This window comes from Equus caballus, chromosome 7 (assembly GCF_041296265.1).
Source record: "Equus caballus isolate H_3958 breed thoroughbred chromosome 7, TB-T2T, whole genome shotgun sequence".
In the NCBI taxonomy this organism is placed as follows: domain Eukaryota; kingdom Metazoa; phylum Chordata; class Mammalia; order Perissodactyla; family Equidae; genus Equus; species Equus caballus.
This window is the reverse complement of record NC_091690.1, coordinates 71,712,147-71,738,395: the sequence shown is the minus strand read 5'-3', so window position 1 is coordinate 71,738,395 and position 26,249 is coordinate 71,712,147. Positions and strand designations below refer to the sequence as shown.

General features: G+C 54.6%; 1 protein-coding gene and 1 long non-coding RNA gene across 7 annotated transcripts in view; one reads left to right on the top strand and one right to left on the bottom strand.

The window, feature by feature from the left end:
• Positions 1-663: 663 nt before the first annotated feature.
• CHRDL2 (chordin like 2) overlaps positions 664-26,249 on the bottom strand; it is a 43,909-nt gene continuing 18,323 nt past the window's right edge. For 3 of the 6 annotated variants that reach the window (XM_023645727.2, XM_023645726.2, XM_070273311.1), the window contains 11 exons: positions 20,690-20,802; positions 16,748-16,841; positions 14,719-14,861; positions 12,364-12,457; positions 10,574-10,629; positions 8,621-8,789; positions 7,456-7,650; positions 5,063-5,236; positions 4,174-4,228; positions 1,498-1,590; positions 664-826 (listed from right to left, as the gene is read on the bottom strand). In XM_023645727.2, the coding sequence (XP_023501495.1) occupies positions 736-826; positions 1,498-1,590; positions 4,174-4,228; positions 5,063-5,236; positions 7,456-7,650; positions 8,621-8,789; positions 10,574-10,629; positions 12,364-12,457; positions 14,719-14,861; positions 16,748-16,841; positions 20,690-20,794 (1,269 nt within the window). In that variant the 5' untranslated portion in view covers positions 20,795-20,802 and the 3' untranslated portion in view covers positions 664-735. The remainder of the gene's footprint in view (positions 827-1,497; positions 1,591-4,173; positions 4,229-5,062; positions 5,237-7,455; positions 7,651-8,620; positions 8,790-10,573; positions 10,630-12,363; positions 12,458-14,718; positions 14,862-16,747; positions 16,842-20,689; positions 20,803-26,249) is intronic. The other 3 variants (XM_070273313.1, XM_014741922.3, XM_070273312.1) reach the window with 1 other exon arrangement.
• On the top strand, positions 12,688-13,499 carry LOC106783447 (uncharacterized). The gene is made up of 3 exons (XR_001381241.3): positions 12,688-12,812; positions 12,957-13,040; positions 13,369-13,499. It is a non-coding gene; the product is annotated as an uncharacterized lncRNA (long non-coding RNA).

The window sequence follows — 26,249 nt, the reverse complement described above, 5'->3', positions numbered from 1 at the left end:
AAAATGGCTTTGAAATTGCCAGGAATTGTACATGTGGGCATGGTAAATTATTGGTGTTGTCTTCAGTTGTAACTGTTAGGCTTTCTTCCAGACCATGGTGCCAGGGTTGGCAGTCTGACTGGCACGTCTTGGAAATCCTGAGGTGACAACAATTGGGCTGGTAGCATTGCTCACGGTGGACGGTGGATGGGGCAGGGGTGCTCGCCCGGAGCAAGAGACCTGGCCTCCAATTCCCCATCTGCTGCTATCCTGTACTGGCTTCAGGCAAGTTACTGCTCCTCCCCAAACTCAGCTTCCTCATTGTAAAGTGTGGCTGACAACTGTAAGGAGCCCTGGAATATTTGCTGGGAAAGCTTTGAGGCTCCATTCACCCCTCCGCTGGCTAACCAGAGTCAGTCCCCCTTCCTAGGCTCAGTGCCAAAGAACTGTGAACGGGAGGCTGCCCATAAAAGCAGGAGGTGCCGTAGCCGGGGGCCAGGGCCAGAAGCAGTACAGAGCAGGGGAGAGGCCTCAGTGGCAGACAAGGGCCCGGGCGGGGAGGCTGGGGCCAGTCTCTGCCCCTTCCGCAGCTCAGTTTCCATCTCTGTGAAATGGCAACACCAGGCCTGCCTTGCAGTCACTGTGAGAGCACCCGGCGACAGGGTGTAAGCTCAACAGGCAGGGTTGAGAGGTAATGCAATTTCTTATTTATTCATATATAATAACAAAAGTGATAAAGCTCATCTCTGCGACTGTTTAGGTCTTCGTTATAGGGTCTTGGTCACTTTGTCTGGACTGGCTGTGACCTTCAGCTCCGGGGTCTGGGTTAGGAAGACGCTCCAGTGACCTGCATGGAGGAAAGCAGAAGAGATGCGTGTGTGTGTGTGTGTGTGTGGTGAGTACAGGGGTGTGTGTGCACGTGCACACAACAGGGGCACAGTGACTGGAGTGGGAAAAACTTAGGGCAAGGAGGACTGGGTGGGCCTGGGTTTGGAGCCCACAGGGAGGAAGGGGGTGGGTATCCCCATCATGCCCCGTATCCCCATCAGTTCTGGCGCATGACCCTGCAACCACCTTTGGGGGCTGGGCTGGTTTCCTGACACCTGCTGGTGAGGCTCGTATCTGTGCCTCCCTCTCCTCCACCTGAAGCCCCCTCTGGGTCCCTCTTCCTCAGAGTCGTGTAGAGCACAGTAAGGGCACTGGGAGCACAGTGGCGAGGAGAGTTCCAGTACAGAGGGAGTAGGCAGCTCCAGGTTTGGGGGCTCAGACCTCCCTCCTCTACAGCCCCGTCTCCCCCACCCCCAAGACCCAATCCAGCTGGCTCTGCTTCACCCTCCCGCTTCTGAGCTCCGAATTGGGAAATCTCTGGCGCAGACGCCCACTGGATTCCTGTGCCGGGAACTGACGTCTGTGCTGACAGCCCCCCCTCCCGGCACCAGCAGCCTGGAACTCTCCACGAGGCCCCAGCCTCTCGCCCGGCTCTCTTCCCAGGCCCCAGTCCTCAGCCCGAGGTCCCACCTTCGTGGGTGTCGGTGAGCAGCCGGAAGTTCTGTGCCTCTTTCTGGAAGTCTTGCTTCCTGACTTTCTTGATCTGAATCAAGTGGAAGATTCCTGAGGGCAGAGATAAGGGCGTGAGCAGAAAGTCAGGGCTGTGCAGTCAGTGACACAGGGTGACTTCGACTCGGAAGGGACCCAGTCACCTCCCCCCCTCTCCTAGTCTGATCAGACACCAAATCCTGGGGACTAAGTTTCCTAAATATTGTGAGTCTCTTCTCCATCCCCACCACCACCTTCCCCGTTCAGGCCCCATCATGTCTTGCCTGGGTCACTACCCTAGACTTCTGACCCCCTTTTCCCACCCAATCTCTGATCCTAACTATGGCCGTTCCAAAATATGCATGTTACCCTGTCACTCTCCTTCCCTGACCTCCCACTGCCACTCTGCTGACCCTGCTCCTGTCACCATCACCATCCGGCCCTCACACCACTCACCTGTCCCCAGTGTAGAGAGGAGCAGGGAGAAGGGAGGGAGGCGAGGCAGGAGTCTGCCAGGCCCGTATGGACTGGTCAAGCTTTTCTCTGGGCAGAGAACGGATGATAAAATCAGTAGACGTGCTTACTCAGACACCAGAGCAAGGGCAAGTGTCAGAGTCGTGGGCCGCCTTTCAGCACAGGGCTCTGGGCAGACCAACCCGGGGGGGCCTCACCTGTGCTCCAGCTCAACCCACTGCCTGAAACGCCCTGAGGGGGCCAAGCCTTCACATATGCCGCCCCTCTGCTGGAACACCTTCTCCTGTGGCCACAGGGGAACTCCTACTCATCCTCCAAGCCTGAGCTGGAAGTCTTCCTTGATTCCCTTCCCTGCCTTCCCCTGGCCCAGGTAGTTATAACTTCCTCCTTGGGGCACCCACAGCTCTTGGCATCTGTTTGTGATCGTCCCTATTTCTAATGTGCTATCATTGTGTCTATTCCTGCCTCCCCTACCAGCCTGGGAACTCCTGGAGTGCTTTCCTCTCTGGGTCCCCTAAACCTGGCCCACATTAAGCAGGTAGAATGAATGAGTGAATGAATGGATCCCTGGATGGAGGATGTATGGATGGATGGATGGATGGAAGGACGGAGGGATAAGCAAATGTATGTGAACCCAGTCTAGGCCAGGCCCGAGGGGGAATGAGGGATTAGCTGGACCTCCTGATGTTTGCGTTCCATGGGGAGCTGGCCATGGCACCACACGTGATGCTGAGGCCCTGAGCACATCGGCCGTGAAGTTGCACCAGCTGTTACCACCAGGGTCTGTGGCCAGAAAGAACAGATGTGACAGCAAGGCCTCTGCGAGGCCAGCACCGTCCTCAAGAAAACCAGCACTGGCCTTGCTCATGGGAATCTGAGTAGGATCCCACTGAGGTGAACAGACAGCACTGGTCCTGGGACAGAAGTCCAGGAGGCCAGGAATGTCTAGCACTGTCCTTGGGATCCCCCGCCCAGATGCCAAGGACCAGGATGTGAGAGAGACTCGCTCCAAAGGCCCAGGCTGGAGCACAAGCGTGAGATGGTCCTTCTGCCCCAGGCCTGCCACTGCACCAACCCCCGAGGAGGTGACAGGGAGTTGGGTGGGTCCCCACACTGTACCCTGTAAAGCATAACCAAAAGCTTTACAGGTGACTTTGAGCAAGTCATCGTACCTCTCAGACTCAGTTTTCCTATCTGCAGAATGGGGCATTAATACACACCCCTCAGGTTTCTCATCTGGATTAAATGAAGCACCTTACACATAGTGCCTGCTACACAGCACTCACAGAGCGCAGGGCCACAAACCTGGGTCGAGGGCCAGAGTTTGAGGCCGTTGCCACCACCCTGCCTGCAGTGTGCACCTCTTGCTTTTCTAAGTCCTGTCCAGCCCCAGGCCCATCTTCCACGGAGCCTCCCTGACCAGCTCAGCTCCCGGGGAGCTCTTGCTGCACCCAGGTCACATAAGGCCAGAGGCTGGGGTCTGCTCTCTGAGTCCCAGCACCTGGCAGAGGTGGGGAAGCCAGAGAAAACATGCAGCTGGCACCCTCCAGGGCCGATGGGATCTCAAGGTGCAAAACAACTATAAGGGTTAGTGAATCTAGCTCCCCAGCTGCTGGCAGAATCCCCCCAGCCCTTGCTTACACGCTCCTGTGAACAGAGCTTGCTCGCTCCCTTCCACTAGAGGAAGGCTCTAACTATGAGAGCTTCCTCTCATTGGCGGACACCCGCTTCTCTGCAATTCCAACCGACTAATGATGTGGGATGAGGACACTAACATTGTTAGCACCTATTATAGGCCAGGGACTGCACCTATGTTATTTCATTTAATCCTCCAGAAACCCTCCTCCCCAATTAACAGAAGAGAAAACTGAGGCCCAGAGAGGTCAAGTGATTGCCCAAGGCAACACAGCTAAGAAACGGCAGAGCTGGGATTCAAACCCAGGTCTGATTCCAAAGCCCCTGCTTGTTGTTCTGACCCTTGTGGTCACTCAAACACAACTGCTCCCTCTGCCTGGGGCAGTGCTGCAGAGCCATGAAGCCAGTCCTGTCCCCCTGAGTCTTCTCTTCTCCAGGCTGAACAGCTCCGCTTTCTTCGTCCATTCCTCTTACGACAGGGGGCAGAGTAGAGCAGGGAAAGAGCCGCATCTGACGTCACAAGACATGGGCTCTAGCTCCTCCACTTACTGGCTGTGTGGCCTTGGGCCAGGTACTTCACCTCTCTGAGCCTCAGTTTCCTCATCTGTAAAATGGGGATAATAATACCTAACTCTCAGGATCGCTGAGGATCAAATGAGATAACGAATGTGAAAGCACTTCATACACTCTGAAGCGCTTCACACATTGGTTGTTATCGTCATTGTCATCATTATTAGCATCCCCTCTTCCACCCCCACCCCACTCCCAGCCAAACCCACCGGTAGGAAAAGTGACTTCAGAGCTAATCCACACTTAAAGGGTTTCGTTTCTTTTATCCCACCCAGGGGATTTCTGTTTCACGAGAAGAGCCAGAAAACGGACCTCTCAGCAGTTCCCTTCTCAATGAATCTCCTGCTGACCCTCAGCTGGTGATATGAGCAGCCTGTTGAATATGGTGAGTTTCTCACGGTGTGAGAAATATCTTCTGATGTCAACTTACCTTGGAGGGAAAGAACCCACCATCTAGAAAGGGCTGAAGGGGTCTAGCCTCAAGGGCCTCCTGCTCTGAGGATGCTGGGGGGGGGGGGGGCCTCCTGCCTGAGCAGCTCTCCCCTCACAGGTGCTGGATTCTACCCAGAGACATCTCTTTGCTTCACCAGGACAGACATTCCTCGGTCCTGCCTCCCTGCAAGGTGCAATGACCCCTTCCCCCCAGGAGAGGGAGCACTTCCAGGCCCCGGCATCTCAGAGTGGGTGAGCTTATCAGAACTGTCAGTCACAGAATCATGTCTCCTCTGTCTTGGGATCAGGGCCTCTTGAACCTAGAAGGGCAGCCATAGGCCCTTGATCAACCAAATGCCCCTAAGGCCCCTGGGGGCCCAGAGCACAGGAAGGGGACAGGCAGAGGTACGCCCGGCTGGGATGGGCCAATGCTCACCTTCTACCAGCTTCCAGAGGTAGATGTCCACCTGCTCAGAGGCCTCACGCTCGAGGGCAAAGCGACGCAGGTTGTCTGGGCTTGGGGATACTGACGTGTGGACAAGGACTCGGCCCGGCACCTTCGGACACCTGGTGGCACTGATCTCACTGTGGCCAGGGTCTGCCTTGTCCTCTGGGAGAGACAAGGAGCTTGTGAACGCTCTGTCTCCCACCCTTGGTAGGCCCAGGAAGAGGGGCCACCAGTCTGACATCCCCCTCAGGGTGTCTACAGTCCTTGGGGAAGTTCTGGTGTCCCTGGGAAGAGAAGGAGGTCTCTGGGGAAAAGAGAGGAGCATCTCCCCCATCCACTTCCCACTGATTAGCGTATCAGAAAACTTCTCGCCCTTCAGGGCCCGGCTCACCTTCCACCTCCTTCAGGCAGCCCGCTCAGAACAGCTTAGCCCACCCAGTTTCCTCCCACCCATAGCTTTTAAAACCCTTTCTGCTTCTGTGTCCCGCTCATGCCCTCAGTCCCATGCTGCCTTGCCTTGCCTTGTAATTGTTTTACTGGGGTATGTTTTCTCACTAAAAGAGACTCACAAGGTGAAGGGCAGGAATCATGTCCTCCAAGTCTTTGAGTCACTCGCACGAGCAAGCACAGGCTCTCAATGAACACACAGAGAATGAAAGGTTTGGGAAGAATTGAGGTGATGACGGCAGCAGTGATGATGACGGTTGTGATGGTGGGAGAGGTGGCAGCAGTGATCATGACGATGGCGACTGTAGTGGTGGTTGTGGGGGGATGATGGGGATGGTGGAGACGGGGGTAATGTTCTTGGTGCCAAATTGGATCCAGTCCTAAAGCCTTGACATGCTGGAATTCTGAGGATATTCCCCGGGACTTGCCATGTCCCCACAGTCCCAGGACATTTTTCAGGGACTGGAGGACTAAGTCTCACACATACCTCCTTCCAGACTCATGCGAGTTATGGAGCCCTTCAAGCTGTCCAGCTAAGGGCTGTAAGGCTACAGTCTCAATATTTTTAAGGGGAAATAGACTGGGGTCTGGCGGGGGAGCCCAAGACAGGCGTGTTTGTGAAGGAACCCAGGAGCGAGCGAGAATTCAAGTCGAACCCCTACCCTTCATGAGTTCTGGGCACCACCTGTCTAGCTCCCTCCCTGGCCAGCTCCTAATAGCATATAACTCTGAGAAATAAGAGTAATCCCTGATGTTTGGATTTTGATTTACAATCCATAAAGCATTTTCATCACCTGGGGCTCAGAAAGGCAAAGTGAGTTGTCTGAGCTCACAAGAGTACGTTAGGTGAGTCGGTGAGGAAGCAAGCCAACGCAGAGCAAACTTCCTTAAATCCTGGGGGAGGCGGAGACTTAGGATAATTGGAGCCACTCAGCAATCGCCTTAGTGAAGTAACTGAGCGGTGAGGGTTAAAGGAAATGTGTGAAATCAGAGTCCATACCCGGCCCTCGCAGGTTCTCCACTTCTTTTTCTTCCCTGTTCCGCTCCTTTCGGTTTTGCCACCCGAGCTGTCTAAGCAGATGTGTCAGGGCGCAACCTCAGCTCGCACCTTCTACCCGCCTGCCTTCCTTCCAGGCTTGAGGGAATGGGCCCGCCCTTCCAACAGCTACTGTCGACTATCACAGGCTGCTCTGCTCAATGACATGCTGCGATGTTTTCTTCTGCACACTCGTTAATCCTAGGGTCCCATGACGTTGTTAAAAGAACTCAGCCAGCAAGTCTGGAAGCCTGAGTTCTAGTTCCAGCTCCACTACTACTTTGCTGTGTGACTCAGGAAAGTCTCTTCTCTTCTCTGGGTCTCAGTTTTCCCATACGTAGGTGATGGTTGAATGAAGACAACAGAGGTCAAGAGCATTGTCTTGGGAGTAAGACAGGCCAAGGTTCCAATCCCAGCTCTGCACTTACAGCCGTGTGACCTGGGACAAGGTACTTAGCTTCTCATTCTGTACAATGGAGATAGAGAGCTGCCTGTCCATTGTATTGTGGTGAGGGTTACCTTCTTTCATGCATGCAAAATACCTACCTGGCACATGGTAAGTGCTGAGTAACCCTGGCTGTTCCTCTTAAAAGTCCTAATATCCCAACATTTTATGACTTCATAGAATCCAGAACATTAGTTGATTCTATGTACATGTCTGAGAGCCTCCGAATCTGTTGCTGTAACATTCGATGGCTTCATACGTCTAATATTTTATGAGTCTGGCATTTTCCACTCCTGTGCTTCTAACAGTCTGTGCATCTAAAAACCCTGCCTCCCGTGGCTCTGAGTCCATGCCCTGTGCACAGGGGAGATGTCCCAAGTGTCTGTGCTCTGGGGAGAGAGACCCAGGGCTCACCCCAGCCAGTGCCCTCCCTGCTCTCAGCGCCTCTTGTACCTGGGCAAATCTTGCAGCACTTCCCGGGCACTTTCTCTGGGTGACGGCAGGGGTACTCGGTGGGGCAGGTCACCCGCTGGCAGTCCTGGTGGCCGTCCTGACAGGTGCACAGGATGCAGGGCAGGGGTCCGAAGGAGCGGAAGGCTGGGTGCCACACCTCCCCATGGGAGTACGTCTTCCCGCCGTGCACGCAGGCTGGGCCAAGGAGGGCGGGAAGGGAGGAGGGTCAGTGCCCAGGCCCCAGGCCAGAGTCCAATAATGGGTGGGGGCGGGGCCTCGGGGAGCCCTGCTCCACCAGTGTGCCCCAGCCACACTGCCTGCGAAGTGGAGGCCAGGGAATAAAACAGATCCCCTGTCCCTGACTTCCCCCACTCAGCACTCAAGGCTGAGATGTGCCCAGTATGTTCTTGCTGAAGATGGAGAGCCCTCCGCCTGCCCTTCACAGGCCCCTCTGGTGGAGCATGGAGAGGGCTGGCCTGGCCTGGCAGAAGGAGAATGGAGATCAAGTTCTGTCACCGCCTGGCCATGTGAGAGCTCTGGCAGGTCCCTTCCCCCTTCTCAGCCTCAGTGTCCCATCTGTACAAAAAGGGGTGGGGACAGATGCCTCCACAGTGGGAGGAGCACTGCCAGTGGGTGTCCTGCGGTGAGGCCTCTGTCCTCCTGCTCTGCTCCCGCCAGGCCTTGCCTGCTCCATCCCGACTGTCCTTCTGCAGCCCAGCTCTGCTCCCTCCTTCCTTTGTCAAAAACTCTCCCTTGGTGCTTCCTTATATTATAATAATTTATTTACATGCCTGTTTCCACTACTAGTCTACGAGCCCCCAGAGGACAGGAACCATTTTTCATCTCTCTGTTCTGTGCCCCTCAATTCCCAGCAAAGACATGGCAGATGCTCAAAAAAGTATTGTTGTGCTGATCCACAGTCCTGGTTCCAGGACTAGTTCTGTCTCTAACTCAATACTCTGATCCTCAGTGTCCTCATCTGACAAGTAGGGGTTTAGACCTGATGCCCTTAAAGGGCACCTTCAGTTTTTATGTTCTATTAGTCTACGAGCTCATGGCCAAGTTGAGATTGGGAAACCACTGAGTGGGGGTGCCGGGATGGGAGGTGGGAGCAGTCGGGTCCCTCTTTTCCACCTCATGGGTTGGCGGAGGTCCCAGTCCTCACCTTTCTTATGTTTTTCCTTCAGGACAATCTTGACTGTCGTGCTGCCTGCCCCCTTGGGTCGGAAGTGGCGGGGGACGAAGCCCAGAGGGGAGCTGAGGCCAGTGGGGGCTGGGGTGCCCAGGCCTCTCTTTCTCCCACCGTCCCCTGAACACGGATCCTGGGAATGTCTCTGCAAACAGCAGGAAGGATGAAGATCACTGATGGGCCACTGCCAGTGGAGGAGCAGCGGGAGCCCTGAGGGCAGACGCCAGCATGACTTCCGAGTGGAGGGCACAGGTTAGGGATAGAAGGAAGATCTGGATGGAATCTAGGATGTTCTCAGAAAGCATCTTTGAAAACTGTCAGAGGAAGTAGTTTGGAAATCCAGCCTCCCCCAAGCCCTTCTCAGGCTGTCAGAGCCGAGGCCTTGGGACTGGGGTGGACACAGGGTGCTGAGGGCTTGATCTGGGAGCCTAAGTCGTCAGGGACCTGGGGAACTTAATATTTAAGAAATAGAAGGTGAGAATGTAGTGCAGAGGAGAGTCAGGAAATTCTTCTTTGTCTAAGAAGACAGGTGGTGGGACAAGGGGACCAGCCTCTGACGCTCCCACCAGGCCCAGAATCCCACGGGGCAGGAAGACTAGGAGCAGGGCCCATCTAGAGACAAAGGGTCTCCAGAGCCCCTGGAATCCAATTCCCGAGAGCCTGCCCCTCCAGACTAGGCCTTGGGAGGGTTGGCAGTGCCAGCAAAGGGTGTGTGGTGAGGACAGCATGAGAGGGCAGGAGGCTCGCAGCTCCTAGTCTGGGGATTGGGAGCTCAGGCCATGGGAGAGGAGCCAGCGGGCTGGGGGCAGAGCTTATTCCCTCCCTCGCTGACCCTGAGCCACTTGCGCTCCTCCTTCTACTGCCCCTTCCTGCCCTCTACAGTCTCAGTCAGTCCATTGATGGCCCGGAGACTGAGCCCACACGAGCTCCCAGAGTGGAAACTGTGTCCCAGGCTCCAGCACAGGCCCAAGCATAGAGGGCTCCCAGGAAATGCTTGTTGAGTAAAAGAGGGGCAAGAAGGAATCGAAGAGCCCAACCTCCAAGTGGTGACTTGCCCACATCATCCAGCAAGTTAGCAAGGAGCTGCCCAGGGCCTGGAACTAAGCCTGGGTGGGCTTCACTTAGCACACTGCCTCCTGGGGAGAGGATGGGAAGGGAAGAGGATGGCATGGCTCAGACCCTGCGGCACAGGTCCCACCTGAGAAGGTCCAGCCTTGGAAGGGAGGATGAGCTGGGAGGCGAAGGGAGAGCTCATTAGCTCAGAGCCCTGGGGAGTCTCTGAGAAGGGGAACCTAGCCTCCAGTCCCCCAGGGCCCAGGTGACCCAGGCTGAAAGAGCAGGTGAGTTGTTCACACTGTAAACATAGCAAGATGGTGGACAGGGACTTGAGTCAATGTGTCAGCACATCTCCCACCTCCTTCCTCTCTGACCAAAGAGAGCTGAGCATTTTGGCCCATCTTACCTCTAGACCAAGATCGACAGGGGCCAAGACAGAGAGGGGAACAGAGAGGTAGCCCCCAGACAAAGAACCAGTACCTCAGAAGCCAGGTGGGGAAGGCTGACCCAAGTCAGAGGCCACTCCTCGGGGAACGTGCTGCCCAGAGGTGGCCTGAACTAAGGAAAGACACAGGCTCTGGATGGAACAGTGTCAAACAGTTTCCCAGGAGGGAAATCGGGAAGATTGAGGCCTGCTCCTGCCCTCCGTGGTGCTATTCCCCAGGTCCCTCCTGGCCCATCAGCCATCATGGGACCATGATGGGAGGCTGGGGAGAGGGGCTGGCACGTGGGGGGGCTAATGGAGCTGACCTGGAGGACAAATGAGAAATGAGGACAATAACTGGTATTGCCTGCTCCAGAGTCATGGAGATTTAGGCCCTGGGTACCGCCCCTCTCCTCCTCGCCCCACCGTCAGCAAAGCTGTGCACTCACCACCCCACGGTGTGACTGCGTGGAGTCCTCTTCAGTTGATATCTCACTTGACCCATCTGGAAACCCAAAGAGAAGTCGGGTCAGCCTCCACCTCCTCAGCCTTGCTGGCTGGAGCCCTGCAGGCCTCCACCTCTAGGCTCTGCCCCTCCAAGGCCTAGTGCCACTTCTGCAGCCCCCACTCACCAGCAGGTCCCTTTGCCCCAGCGGGGACTTATTCCCACTTCTCATTACAGCCTCTCCTCATCTTTGGGTTAATGAAATCCCTACAACTGGGTTGCTGACTCAGTTTCCCCACACTGACCTGATCATTGAACTACTTGGCTGGGCCAGAGTATCTTGTTCAGTGCCCATGACGGATGCCAAGGACCCAGAATCCCATCCCTGCAGCCTGCTTAGCTGCAGGCCCCTGGGCGGCCACTCTACCCAGCCACACTTGAAGTCACCAGGCCTTGGTCTAGATTATACACTCCCAGGGCCCCATGCTCCAGCCCCTCTGCCCCTCCAGCTGGAACACTCTAGGACTCCTCCACCTCCCAACCCCTGGGAGCCAGCACACAAGGCCCTTTGGAACCTCGTGGTTTCCTAAAGCCCTGAGTGGGATTCCATCTCCCTAGCCCCTGCCTTACACACAGTGTGGCTCCTTCTAAGCATTCCTGGTTGAAGACCGAGAACACTGGAATTTGACTGTCCATCAGAAATCAACAAGGCCAACCTCTCAGTGCACACACAGCACAACTGAGGCCCAGAGAGGGGAAGGAATCTGCAGGAGTTATCTGGAAGAACAAGGACTAAACTAGAGTCACCTGGCTCCTAGTCTAGTGCCCTTCCATGACCCCAACATCTGGGGAAGCATTCTACAGTGGAGCACTCCTCTCCCTGAGTCCTGCCTCCTCCAGGAAGCTTTCCTGGACTACCCCGGCCCACAAGGAACAGTCTGACTATCTGGGCACTTCATTCTGCTCAAGCCATTTGCCTTTCACTAGCCAACGTGTTGGCCTCTCTCTGTTCTATACAGAGACGCTACCTGGATTCTGCTTGACACACGTGCTCTGAGCCTCGGTGAGCCCAGACCTGTGCCCAGCTCTGCTGTGAGGAAGATCGAGGACACTTGGTCCCTGCCTGTATAGACCCCTCTGCTGTGCCTCTTCTGATCCTCTTGGACTCATCTGATTGCGGGGACTTTGTCCCTTCCTTGCAGGCACTGCCACAGTGCCTCCTTTGCACTGGCTCCAGCGACTTCCCTCAGGTTCAGCCCGCCAGCACCTGCCCTCACGCCCCTGCCTCCTGGCCATGTCTCCCCCTCCTGCAAGTTCGGACACCACGGCACTCCTGGCTCCTGCTCCCCAGGCGACACATGCATATACAAGAGGTGGCATGGGGGAATTAACACCCTTGGGGTGAACCTTTGACCAATGGGTGTTGGTAGTGGGTTGACAAATTCTCACTCTTCCTCTATCACCCCCAGACTTTTCTGAGAAGCAGAAGACAGCTTGGAGCCATAGGTCGCACTTGAATCGAGCAGAGGCAGCTCCCCAACACCTTCTTGCGTTGCTTCTCCCTGCTTCCCTCCCCCTTCCCCTCCTTCCTGCTCCCTGGGGTTGCAATAAAGAATAAGCACACATCAGCCTCTGAGACAGGCTCAGCTCTCTGGGGGCCCTGTGAGCCCCACCCTTGAGGAAGGCATGGCCTGCCACATGCTGGGTCCCCTGAGGCTCCCCTGCTCTGACAGGCCAGGGCCAGCTCCCCAGGGCAGGGTGCGTGGGCGCTGCCAGGGCTGCGGACGGACTCACCGTTGCAGGCCTGGCAGCAGGAGGCAGGCAGCGGGAGGGGCGCGGGGCAGCCGGGTTCCGGACAGGTCATGAGGCCGCAGTAGATCTGGCCCTCCTGACAGACAGAGCAAACAGGAGCTGGGAGATGAGCTCTGACGAGGACCAGCCTTGGGGCTAGGACAGTCCCCTTCTCTGGGGGCAAATGGCGTTGAGGTCTCCCCTGAAGTAGAGGAGGGAGCAGCAGAGTGTCCTGGGCAAGGCCCAGCCAGCTCAGAGGAGGGGTCCCCTGTACCCTCCCCGCTCCCACTCCAGCCCCTGAGGGAACATTCGCCCTTCAGCATCTAAAGCCTTTTCACACCCAGTCTCTCCCTAGGCTCTCACAGCAACTGGTGAAGTGAGATTCTCCCATCCTCTGGATGGGGAGAGCCCCGAGAGGGGCCTGGACCACCTGAAGTCGGAGGCGCAGCCCGGTGCGTGAGCTAGAGCCCAGTCTTCAGGCCTTTCCTGCTGAGGTCAATGTCCTTCTCCCCTGGCCTGGAACAGGGGGCCTGCATGGGGGAGCAGGGCGGGTGGGTGACCCCTTAGGCTCATCTTGCTCTTATCGAAAACCCCAGGTCCCCAACTTCAGGACCCAGCCTTGAGAGGCAAGACGGCAGGAGAAAAGGCCTTCTGGGAGTCGGGCGGTCGGATGGCCTTCGGTGAGTCACTTCTCTTCTCTGAGGCTCAGTTTCCTCCTCTGTGAAATGGGGGCACTCCCATCTGGGTTGTGAAGATCAAGTGAGGGAATGGTTGTGAAAACCCTTTGTAAAGTGTGAGGCACACTGTACCCAGGAGGCCTTTCCCTATTCCTTCTCCAATGAGTCTCAGAGGGAAGGATTCTGATTCCCCAGATGAGGCCAGGAAGTCAAGCCAGTCCCATAGCAACAGGGACAAGAAAAAAGAAGGGCAGACCCAAGTATCCAGGGAGAAGGGACCAGAAGAATGCTCTCACCACCCCCTCGCCATCATTTCCATCTCTTCCCACAGGGCCCTCCTAACCCAGGTGCTCGTCCCTTCACAGGAAGCAGCACGAAGCAGGGGAAGAACATGGGTTTTGGAGCCACGTGATCCTGCAACTGAATTCTGGCTCTGCCACTTAACTAACTGTGTGACTTTAGGCAAGCTTCTTAACTGCTCTGAGCCTCAGTTTTCTCATCTGAAAAATAAGACCAGTGCCATCCTTCTCCTAGGGTCGTTGGGATGCTATACATAAACACAAGGCATTTCCATGAACCTAGTAGCACAGTGTACTGGACCACTGCCAGAGGCTCAGGCCCGGCAGAAATAATTGCTCTCCAGGTTGATGTATAAGTGGTCACTCTTGATATTTGTAAACTGTTGGCTCTGCAGCACACAGGCTTTAAGACTCAGAGCCTCGGAGGGGAATGGACTCTCTCACTGAAAAGACGGGGAGGCAGGCGAGAGAGAAGTGACTGGCTCAGGGTCACAGACGGAGCCACGGCAGAGCTGGAGCTCAAACGTGGGTGTGCGACACCTAGTCCAGGCCCCTCGCCCCTGCAGCCCTGCTAAATCAGATGATTATCTGAAGCAGGGAGGACACTGGAGACCACCTGGGCGGACTCCCTCAGCACTCAGAGGAACTGAGGCCACAGCGGTTTGCTGACCAGGTGGTGAGGACACTGGGAAGGCAGGAAGTCTCTCCCACCAATGCACAGACGAAGAGCTGAGCCCAAGGGTGAGGAAGCCATGCTGAAAGCCACCCACAAACCTGTAGCGGGGCCACGCCTAGAACCCCCTGAGGAGGAGGATGAACTTTCCAGATCAGGCCCTGCTTGGCTTCAGTCTCTGTCCCCTGAGAACACGGCAAAGTCGGCGCTGCCTGTCCCTAGACCCAACTCTGACCACAGGCCGGGGGGGTTTAAGTGCTTCAGATTAAATTCCATTTGCTTCCAACAGTCTGGCCCTGTCTCTGTGCCCCAGGACTGATAACTGATCATTTACTCACTCCCTCACTCATTCATTCATTCATTCATTCAACAATCATCACACACATCCTCTGAGTGCCAGGCCCTGGGCCAGGAGCAATGGAGGACACAGAGATGAATTGGGGATGTTCCCTCTTCCAAGGAGTGCAAAGTCTACTGGGGGAACCAGAAACAGGCAAATGTCAGTGTGAAGTGACCCGTACTATAACAGGCAGCTCAGGAGGGTGTGGAAGCCAAGGGACGGGCAGGATGTTCAGAAGTCCCTTCCTCCTGTGCCCGCCCATTCACTCTCACTTTGCTCTGACCAGAGGGAGCAGCTCCCCCCAGTGCACACCACTGTGCTTCGCAGGCCCAGCCCACTGCTCTGCTAAAGGGAAGTAGAGGGGCTTACGGTACAGCTGCAGAGGACACACTGGTTGGGCAGGCGGGAAGGGAGCAGCTCATGGGCACTGAAGATCTCTCCGTGTTGGTACATGGTCCCATTGTGCTGGCAGGACTTTGGGGAGGCCCGGAGCCCAGAGGGAGTATGAGGTTCTGCAGGTGGAGAGAGGCAGGAGGGAGAAAAAAATGAGGTTTTATGTAGATCTAAGAGCTTCGCCAGAATTAACTGGGCCACTTTCCTGAAGATTTTGCATTTCATCCCATCTTGGGATTTAAACCGAGCTCTTGCCTCAGCCTTCTCAGCCAGTCCCCATATCAGCTAACCCAGAGGTCCCGCTGACACCTGTATCTATCTGACCATGTCACTCCCTCCCATGGCTCCCCACTATAGCCTTTCAGCCCCTCAGTCTCTGAGCTGGCCCTGACCAGAGCAAGAAAGCAAGGCCAGAGGCCTCAGCTCCACTGAACCCCACCCAGTGGGGACCTGCATTAGCTCATTCAGCACTCAATGAGTGTCTGTGGAGCAAGTCCTAGTGAAAGCGCTGTGCTAGGTGCTAGGGCTACAGCAGTGAACAGAACAAAGCCCCTCGTGATGTTGCATTCTAGCGGAGTCAGCTGGGGTGACCCAGCTGGCCCTGTGCTTGGCGTAAGCTCCTGTCATTCACTGGCCATCAGGGCCCTCCTCCTCATCACCTGCCAAGTAGCCAGTCCTCATCCTGCTGGGCAGAGGGGTATGCCTCCAGTCCTGAGAGAACCCACTCGTTCTTTCAAGACACCTTTACTAAGCAGCTTCTCTCTACCAGGCACCATGCTACACACTGGGGACAGAGTGCCGGATAAGACGCAGCCCCTCCCATCTAGAAACTCACAGTCTAACTGGGTAGAGACACATGGCAAGGGCTAGGGTGATGGAAGCATAGTTGTGGCAGCACAGAGGAAGAGACCCTAACTCAGCCGGGTTGGGGGGGTGATCAGGAAAGGCTTCATGAAGAGGCTGATGGCGAGCTGAGTCATGAAGAACATGTAACGCCAGGTAGGCAAAGGGGCAGGGCCCGGAAAGAGAGAGGGAGAGAGGAGCACGTGAGAAGAAGGGGCCTGGGCAAGGCACAGTCCACAGGGAGCAGTGGGGACTCCCAGAGTCAGCCCCAGCCCGGGAGGGTGGCTATGTCTCCTCATTGGGCAGGAAGCTCAGAGGCCCTTTCCCCGAGGATCCTAGAGCCAGGGATCTCTACAACCCATGTCAGAGCCACGGTCAGCTCCCTACGGGGATCCTACCTGGAGAATGAGCCCCTCTGCATACATACTCCACACAGGCCCCCAGCTCACCAGGAGAGCCTGGAGCCGAGGACACAGTCTGGAAGGCCCCTTCATCACCTTCTTGTTGCTTCTAAACCTTGATTCTCCTCTCAGTATCTCCCCCTCCTTCTGAGTTGGCCTCCCCACTGGCTGCCCCTCATCAGCCACTCGGTTATGGCAGTTTCTTCTTACCTCTCCTCTCCTCTTTCTTACCTCTGCTTCCTACAATCCCAGTCTCAGAATCTTAAGATCATAGAACCATGGACATTTAGCTTCAGGACACAGAGAGTCCCTGGACCTCGGCGCTGGGAGGAATCTCAGAGGGCGTGTTCTCCACCTCCTCTGGTCAGTCCCAGCCCCAGGGCGGGAATCCTGGGGTCTCCGTACAGGGCATCCCAGCCCCGGCTCACCAAGCCACCCACACAGGGCCTGTCCACTCCTCCAGCTCTGTCCAGAGAGAGGCTGGAGCATGTGTGTGCTGTCAACACACCAAGCAGCCCTCTTTCCTTCAGCTACTTTCCACGTCTCCCTCCGCCTGCCGTGCACAGCTACTTCAGAATGAGAAGTTTGCTACCCCAGTTCTCCTTGAGGATCTGGGATGTTTCTTCTCCTGAGCACCTTGGTGTCTCAATATCTCTGGTGGCTAAGGACTGCCCCTCTCACTCCAGGGTCCCCTGAGCCAGAAGCCTGCATCAGGAGTAAGAGAGGGGCCAGCAGGCAAGGGCAGGAGCAAGGCTACTCACCCACACACCGGGGACAGCACTGTTGTGGCTCTGTCACAGGCTGCGGGCAGTGGACAGGAGGGCAGTGCAGGCGGTAACAACTCACGTGGGCACTCTGAAGGGGACACAGGGGTCAGTCCTGGTTCCAAAGAGCCATTGCCTCCCATGTGAACCCATGCTCTCCCAAAACCCCATCCCACTGTGGGATACCGCCCTTGTTAAACAAACAATATAATAAAAATGATAAACTCCATTTGTCCACCCTCTCCCCTTCCCCTGCTTACTTGCAGGGCTTGCCCATCTGCGTCTCTCCACCACCATGGAGGAGGGCACAGTGTGCATGGATTTGAGCAGACTTTGTCTCCCCTTCATGATGTTTGAGAAATACAAGCAAAAGGCCCGAGTTATTCTGACACTGATCTGGACTGTGTTATTTTAACTCTGGGGCTTTGTTCTTTTACCTCGGGGCCTGAGCCTCATGGTTAAGAGAAGAATGTGACAGGAATGGGGACACATCTAGAAAGCTGATGTGAAGACTGGGGCTTTGTGATGTGCTCCCTAAATCTCCGTGGGGTTTGGGAGGCCCTGGCCAAGGCCTTTGGAGGTGGCACCAGAGAAGGAGGGGCCTGAAGTGCTTATGCTTTCTGAAGTGCAGCAAATGAAAGAGAACGGGGCAGAGAAACACATGGAAAGAGAGAGACGAGCAGACACAGAGGGCTGGAGAGAGAGGCCACCACCCCTTCTGGAGGTTTTCCCAGCTCCCTTGGCAGTTCGGCAGCCCGTCCTCGGCAGCCCACACTTTACTTTCCCTCGGTCATAAGGGTCACTGCGTGGTGTTGTAACGAACCATTCACATCTGTCTCATCTATTCAACCACGAATTCCAAAGAACAAGGACCAAGCCTCCCTCTATTCATCTCTGAATTGTCAGCACAGGGCCTTGCTCCACCTTCGTGCCTGCTAAAGTTTGAACGAATGAATGAGCGAATGAATGAGAGGCAGGAGAGGAGGGAGAGATGCTCTCTCTCTCTCAGGTGAATGCAGCCAGCTTTGTTCAAACTTTGGAGTTGGCAAGTTTGTTCCTAGCCACCTTGCCCGCTTGACTTTCCCGACAGCACCTCTCCCAGAGCAGCTTCTTGCCCCAAGGAAAACCCTGGACCACGCTCTAGTCCCTCTGAAGCCACCGCTTCCCAAGATGGCCAGAGGTGATCATAAGGACTGGTCGGTGCTAAGGGGCATCCTAGAATCCACAGAATTTGTCTGGGCTCCAACGGGGGCCTTCTAGAGGCTGGCACACATGGGTGCTTAATAAATGTCCAGAGGGTGAACTGAGCCCCTCAGATGAGGAATGAGGGTGGAGTGCGAGGAACTGTGTGGCCTGAAGGGTTAGAACCACTCCTTAATTCCAGCCTTGGAGGAGCCGAGGGATGGAGAGGATCAGCAACATGTGCAGGAAATAAGATGGAGACTGGCTAGGGGTTGAGAGGGCAGGGGGCAGGCTGGTGGCCTTGCAGCCAAGTTGTGCCTCTCAGGGAAGTTGTAACTACCATTTATCGAGTGGCTACTAGCTAGGGGCTTTATGTTATATAGAAATGCATTGTCTCACTTCTTCTTAGAGGTAGGTACTATCATCCACACTTTCAAAATGAGAAGAGAGCCTTCGAAAGGTTAAGTGGCCAAAGATCACACAGCAGGTAAGCACTGTCTCCAGGTCTGTGCGCTTCCCATGATGCCCAGCTGCCTATGGTGGATGGGGCAAGAGCTCATTCATTCTCTCAAGATTTCTGGCATTACTACTGGGGGCCAGGCCTTCTGCTGAGCACTAGTGATGCAGCAGTGAGTGAGAATGACAAGGTGTCTGCTCTCACCGAGCTCACCTCCTAGTAGCAGGAGACAAGACTATAAAAAATAAAGAAGTAGGAACAAGATCATTTCAGATGCTAAACTGATAATAATAATAAAACAAGATAATGTGATTGAGCTAACAAAGTTAGACTGTTTTAGAAACGGCTGTTAGAGAAAGCGTCGTAAGGAGGTGACATTTATGTGATGAGCTGTGAGATGAGAAAGGACCATTCATGAGAAGATCCGGGGGAAGAACATTCCAGATGGAGGAACAACAAGTGGGAATGAGTTTGAAGTGCTGGAGCAGGTAGGAAATGAGGTTGGAGAAGAAGGCAAAAGTCAGATGCTGTCCAGCCCACAGCAGGGAGTTTGAATTTTACTTTAGGTGCAATGAAAAGCTATTGGAGGGTTTTAAGAGCTTCCAGAATGACACGATCAGTTTTACATTTAGAAGAGATTCTTCCGGCTGCTGTGTGGAGGACCCATTTAGAGAGGGGGTTGGGGAGTCCCACTGGGAGGCCTGTGTAGCAGCCCAGGTGAGAGATGAAGGTGGTTTGGATTGGGGGGAGCGGTGATGGAGAAGCGGGGGGATTCAGCGTATGTTTGGGGGATCTCGGCTACAGCCCCCTGGGTTGAGGAAACCGTATGTGTGAACCCTGGGGAGGGAGAAATGAATTAGCTCCAGTGGATCACAAAACTTGGACTTTGTCAACTGGACCGCATGATATGTCTGGAATTTTCTGTTATGGTTTCCTTCCTGTCCTTTGGCTATATTTCACGAAGTTCTTTTTGAAAAAGTTGATTGGCCTCAGATGTGCTAAGGAAAACCAAGGCGAGGCAGTCACGGGGGCCTGTGCCTCCACCGGCGTCAGAGTTCTAGGTGGGGCCAACATGGTTGAAGCAGTGGGGAATCGGAGGGACAGGCTCCAAGAGGAGGGAGACCCCAGTGGTCAGGGTCAGGAGAGGGGCTGGCTCACACCCCTCCACCTCCCAGTGTCTCCTCAGAAGCTCTTCTCTGCTCCCACCCCGAGGACTGTTTTAACAAGGGAGGCTCTTACTGGCCTTCTGCATTCCTCTCTCGGCTTTGTGCAGGGAAAGAGGGCCTAAGGGGCTGGCTCCAGCTGGGAACTGGGTACCCCACCTCCGCAAGCACCAGCACCCGGACAGAGAGAGCTGAGGACACCCCACCAACAAGGCTGGGCCCCAGGCAGCTGAGCTAAAGCCAAGGGGGTTTCACATCATGACTCCTTCCCCGCTCCTCCAACCTCATATTGGGCCTGAGAATTCTGGACCACATGGGGGTCTCATTTATGCCAGCCAGTTGACTGTACAAGGCCCTGTGGCGGGTGCAGGGGTGGGGTGGGCCAGGAGCAGACAGAGGTGAACAAAAAGACCTGGTCTCTGCCCCAATTTGTTCAACCTTTGGCAGGACACCAAACTGGACATGAGTGAACATCCAGGAAGACCTGCTCTCAGGGGCTCCGTCTAGGAGGGGCAGTAACGGACACACACAGGGAACTACTATAGCGACCAACAGTAGTCAGAAGAGAGGGACAGAGAAACTTATGTGGCATCCCAGAAGAAGAAAATACTCCCAGGTGAGGCATCAGGTTAGGCTCCTGGTAGAGGTCGCAGTTGGGTGAAGCCTTAAAGGATAAATATTTGGACCAGTGGCATTGGGAGAACGTATCCTAAGGCAGGTTGGCAAGAGAGGTGACTGGAGGAAAGAGGACAAGGAAAGGAAGGAATGGGAGGTCAGGTCAGAAAGGGTCTGTCTTACTGCATGGGAGACAGGGAGGCTGGCACCAGCAGGAAAGAAGGCTGGCATGAGAGGAGGGAGGGCCTGGGTCCTCATCCCAGCCCAGTCACTGATCACTGTGTGACTTATCTCTGGGAGGTGCACAGAAGCCGTCTACTCCTACGTACTGAGTACTCACTAGTGAAGTGGCGTGGCCACAAGTCCCTCAGCTGCTGCTGACAGAGCAGGATTCTAGGGGGCCTGGTTCTAGAGTTCCCCTGATCTCCAGAGTCAGGCTGTCCTCCCTCCCTCTGGAGTGACTTCTCTGGAGGTCTCCCAGACATACCTGTGGCAGGTGGCAAGGTGGCCAGAGGAACCTACCTCGGAGCAAGTACAGCGCAGGCAGTACATCAGGCCCTGTGGCTCCAAGTAGGGGTGCCAGCTCTCGCCGGGGGAATATCTCTTCCCGTGGAAAAGGCAGAACATGTCTGGGCCTGGCAAACCAACCAGCGCATTGTCAGTCCCAGAGGGCTCCAGCCCAAAGACGCTGCCCCACCCCTCCTTCTTTCTGACTCTAGGAAGGATGTCATCAGGACCACTCAGGCAGAAGAGTCCACTGGACATGCTCTCCCAGTCAGGGGGCCAGAACGCCTGAGTTTGAATCTCAGCTTGACCACACACTTGCCGTGTGACGTTGGGCATGTCACTGCCCCTCTCTGAACCTTAGCACTTCTCTCACAGGGCAGTCAGGGGATCAAGCAGTGAAAGTGCTTTCCGGATTTAAATTGTGGTATAAATGTTAGTTACTATGATTAGATGAATAATTGAGGCCCAGAGAGGATAAATGACGCCTCTGAGGTCACATAGAAAGTGAGTCACCAAGCAGGGATGACAGCCCATCTCCTGACTCAGCCCAGTGCTCCTCCAGCCCTTATAATCACACTTGCTTCCTTCTCCTTTCTCCCGTTTTGTTAGTTTACTTACATCTCTGCACTCTCCCCTCCCTTGCCCTCTGCTGCTCCCCTACTGCCTCACACGTGCGTGCATGCACACACACACACACACACACACACACACACACACACACACACGGCCTGTCTCTGGGTCCTGTGACCTGCGTTTTGCATGAGACCGCTCACAGCAGCTTTCTCACTTCTCTACTCTACTGTGTCCCTGAATCCCAGCGAGCCGTGTAGGAAAGTGCTTGCACTGGGAAAAGAAAGTGCTGCTTGGTGAAAGATTCTTAGAAAACTGACCTTTAAACATCCTGAAAAATGGTTATTGGTACCATGTGATCGCCCAGTCGGTTGATTATTGTGTGTGTGATTGCACATCAATGGATTACTTTTGTAATCTGCATATCAGTCGTCGACATGTACATGAATGCCTCTAAGATGACTGAAGGAGTTTGTTTCCTTCTGTGGGTCAGACATCTCTCGGGCAATCCTCCTTCCTGACCCCTCCACCTCTCTCTCACCTCCCACAGCCAATCAATCACCCAGTCTTTCAGGCTCTCTCTAGAACATTCCTGCTCTCATTTTTACCGGCTCACCACCCAGCCCTGGGTCAGGGCTCACATTCCACGTGTGTTGCAGCCCCAGCCCTCTGCCTCTTGCCCTCTCCCTGCCAACCCTCTTCCATACAGGTACCTGGGGATTTTTACAACCCAGAAAGGATGCTATCATTCCCATAGGAAAACTCTCCATTACCTAAAGAACAGTCTGAGCTCTTTCAGGGATGAACTGGGAGGCCTAGCACAAGCTAAGCATCTCCGAAGTCTTGTTTAATTAAATGAGATTGAAATACGGAGAAAGGAACTACCATTTCTTGACTATCTTCTCTTTACACGAATTACTTATCTTATTAACATTATTGTTTCAAGAATTAAATTGGATAATGCTTATAAAGTGCGTACTTAGTTCACTTCCTGACACTTAGTTGAATCACTATTCAAGATGATAATGTTGGTTTTGCAGGGTCGTTGGGATTGCTACCATAATCATGAGAGAACTGGGGATCACCGAGACAAAGTGACTTGCCTAAGGCCATCCAGCTCGTGACTTGAACCCAGGACTCCAGGCTCCCAAGCAGAGCTCCCTTCAGTTCACCTCACCTGCTATGGCTTTCTGCCCAATCCCAGGGCGTCTAGTAGAGGTTCCTTCTCTCTCTGCCCCACCGGCCACCAGCCCCCACTCCCTCTTTTTCTTTCCTGGTCCCCTATTGGTCTGGAATCTAGAGGTTGCCTTTCATGCCTCCTGTGGCCCACTTTCTAGAATCTCATACTTTCTGAATCATTCTCTTAGACATTTAAATTCACAGAATCGTGGAGCATTGAAAGCAGTACACTAGCAGGGGCAACTCATGCACAATGCAGGAGTTCCCTCAGTGTCAGGGGTGGACTGGAGCACAGTCCAGGCACACACCTCCAGAGCAGAGAGGCCCCGGGGCTCCTCCTAACCTTCAGTAAGCTTCCTCTGTAAGAAGCTGAAATGGGCCCCCCTCTGGCTCCTCACACTCATGCTCTGCCTCCTGCGCCTCCCAGAGCAAGGATTTGAGGCCATGGTCATGATGCCCTCAGAGTCTGTGCTTTGATGGCCCCTGGGGACTGTAGGAACACACGGCTTAGTTCCCTTCTTACCCCCTCCTCAGCTCCCCAAAATAGAGGGGGGATCAGGCAGCAGATCCCGTTCCCAGCAAGGCCCGGCTGGCCCGTATCAAATGAGCTGTGTTTATCTCTCAGCCTCTGCTGGCCGAGAGGGCGGGACACAGGCCCAGCTGGGGTGCTTGTCAGAGCCAGCCCAACTCTCCAAGGATTGAATAACGTCTTTCTTCCTCAGGCCCCTCCCCCTACCAAGGAGGGGGTGATTGCAACACCACCGCGGCCTTAGATCTCGGCCTTGTTGCTGAAGAAAGCCTGTCCCCCCTTCCTCGGGGCGGCCCTGTAGCCTGGCCCCTGTGCCAACTGGCACCTCCTCCCCGTCAGCGCCTGCTCAGAGCATGAAGACAGAGAGAACGTCTCAGCCCATGCCCAGGCCAGGAGGCCCCTCCTCCACCAACAGACCTGGCAGTGGCTGAGAATGTGGGGGGCCTGGCAGGCCATTCCTCAACCCCAGGAGGCCTCCTGTGGCCACCATCTCCACCCTACCATGCCCTCCAAGATGAGAGACACAAGGAAGGACGGCATGGCTGGAGCTCCCTCTTCTTCTAGGGAAATGAGTGCCCAAGGCCATGCCAAAACCAGGCGGGAGAAGGAACTGCCAGGCCGCAGGCTGCCTCCCTCCCTGCAGTCCTGGCAGGAACCCCAATCCTTGCACGTGGCTGGTGGAAGGAGCTCTAGGTCCTTACGCCACAAATTCACTGTGTGACATTGAGGGAGAATTTCTTCCCTTTTCTGAGCCTCAGTTTCCCATCTGCAAAATAAGAGGTGGTGAACTTTGATCTTCAGAGGTTTTCTGCACAGATAGTTTATGAATCCATGATTTCAAAGTTCTAAGACTCCAAGATTCTAGGTTTCTAAGATTCTAGAATTCCATGTTTCTGAGAGCCTACATTTCATTCAAACATGAAGCTTCTAGCATTGTACGATTTTTTGGTTCTAAGATTTGACCATTTCAAGCTTCCATGATTTAGGATGTGTTGATGGTCCCATATACCCAGGATCTCAGGGGCTCCAGGTGGGCCAGGATTAGGTTCATGGAGCCAATGGGGCCAATCCTGAGTGACATGGAGAAGGAGGCAAAGTTTGTCTCTCATATCCCCTCCCTTCCCATCTGCTCCCTTTGGTCCTCAGTTGCCTTCCCACTTCTGCCCTGGCCTTTGGCCTGCCTTGCTTCCTCTCCCCATCCACCACCATATCACATCCCACCCACCTGTGCCCATGTCTCTTCCCCAACTCGGGAGGGCCAACTGGGCCTTTTCTCAGGGATCTTTAGGAGTGAATGGCCCCTGGCAGTGATGTCTAACCCAGGAAGAAGACGTTAGTGGAGGGGGTTTTTGTCTGAGGAGTTCAATAGGAGGGTAGGGGTGAGAGGTCAGCGATTAAGCTGGAGAGAGAGCCTCACCAAGGGCCTCAGAGCCCCGAGGGCAAAGGAAAGCCATGGAAAGTCTTTAAACTGGAGCATGCCTGTGATGGGGTTTTGCATTTTAGAATCACCACTGTGGCCACAGGAATGGAGAATCGATTGGAGGGCAAGGCTGGAGGTAGAGAGACCAGGAAGAGGCTGTTACTGTCATCTGTTTTGAGATAATGCTGCCCTGGACCAAGAGAGAAGCAGTGCTGATGGGCGAAAGTACAGGTTTGAGAAAGTGGGCAGTGGGCAGGCTTTGGGACAGGCTAGATATGGGAGGAGAGAGTGAAGGAGCAGCCAAGGATGGGATTGAGGTTTCAGACCTGAACAAATAGGTGGACATGGGAGACTTGGCACAATAAGCAGTAATTGTTATCATTAATTATGATATGTGATCATCATTAGGAATAGTAACATTATGTCCGCTATTCATTCATTTATTGAGCTTGTTGTACATCAAGTCTTATCCATGTCCGTGGGACTGGTACATGACTTAATAAGACACAGCCTCCACCCTCAAGGAGCTCACAGCCTAATGAAGATGGATAGATAGAATGCATAGAGTTTGGCAAGTGCTATGATATGGAAGCATAGGCTCTTCAGGGAAGGCTTCCCTGAGAAGATGCCTGAGCTGGGTGTTGGAGGAGTTAACAAGGTGCAGGCGCGCAGCAGGAGCTCCATGCATAGGCACAGAGGTGGGGTCTGCCTTGAAAGTCCCACAGTCTGCCTTGAAACTCTCCTGCTCTGAGAAAGGTCTCATAGCGGGTCAGTTAGGAGTGGATAGTGTGGTTGGGAATTTTTCCAACAGGAGGCAGAAAAGACAACCAGAAAGAAGCTTCTGGGCTGCGGGGGAGGCTGGATAAGGCCATGAAAATGGCATCAGGCAGGGCTGCGGTGAGAGGAGAGAGGGCTGGAACTGTGGCTGGCCTGTCCCCAGCCTGCAAGAACTCAGGAAACCTGAGTGAGCCAGGCTGCACAGGAATGTGAGACCGTTTACATCTTTCCCCTCACGCCCACACAGCCATACTTTCTCTATTTATTTATAGTCCCCTTTTCACACAAACAAACTTGCTCCCCTCGGAGACATAAGCTCTGCTCTGGGCGCCAGCACCCGATGGGGGAGGCCTCTTCAGGGAATCAGAAGTGAAAACCTCAGCTCTTCAGTGGCTGAGCTGTGCAGCCTGGGGACAGGGCCCTCACTTCTCTGAACCTGACTCCTCTTCACTGGCACATTACAGATGCTTGGGAGTATAGAAGGACCTCAAAGGAGAGTCTCGTCAAACCAGGAAAGGCAGGTCTGTTACCTGGCAAAGGCAGAGATGAGACCATGTCCATTCTACTCTGCCTTGGACATACACACTTAGATCCACAGAATCCTAGAAAATTACGGACTGAGAGATGATGTGCAATCCCTATTTTACAGATGTAGAAACTGAGTCCCAGAGAGGGACCAGGACTTGACTAAGATCACTGATTGATTCCAGCACAAACTCCACTGCCAGTCTTCAGATCTGAGGTGGGGGGTCTTATAGGGACACTCGTCCCCTAAGGGACAGGACCAGACAAAATGGCTTTAAACTGCAAGCAAATGGATTCAGGTGAGATATAAGGAAGCATCCTGACTACAAGAATGGCTAACAGAAGAAGACTGTGGAATGGCCGTCTCTGAGATGGGATCCCGCCCAGAGGCAGGGGAATGCCAGAAACAATCTCGACACTGCACCTCCCAGGGGCACGGCTCTCACGCCAGTCCTTTTCTTTGGGAGTCCAAGGGATTCAAGGTCCCTCTCTCAGAGCCCGGCGCCGTGGCTGGCGGCTAGGGGAACTTGAGAGGCCAGTCCCGGAACAGGTGCAACAGCTGGAGCAACTGCGCA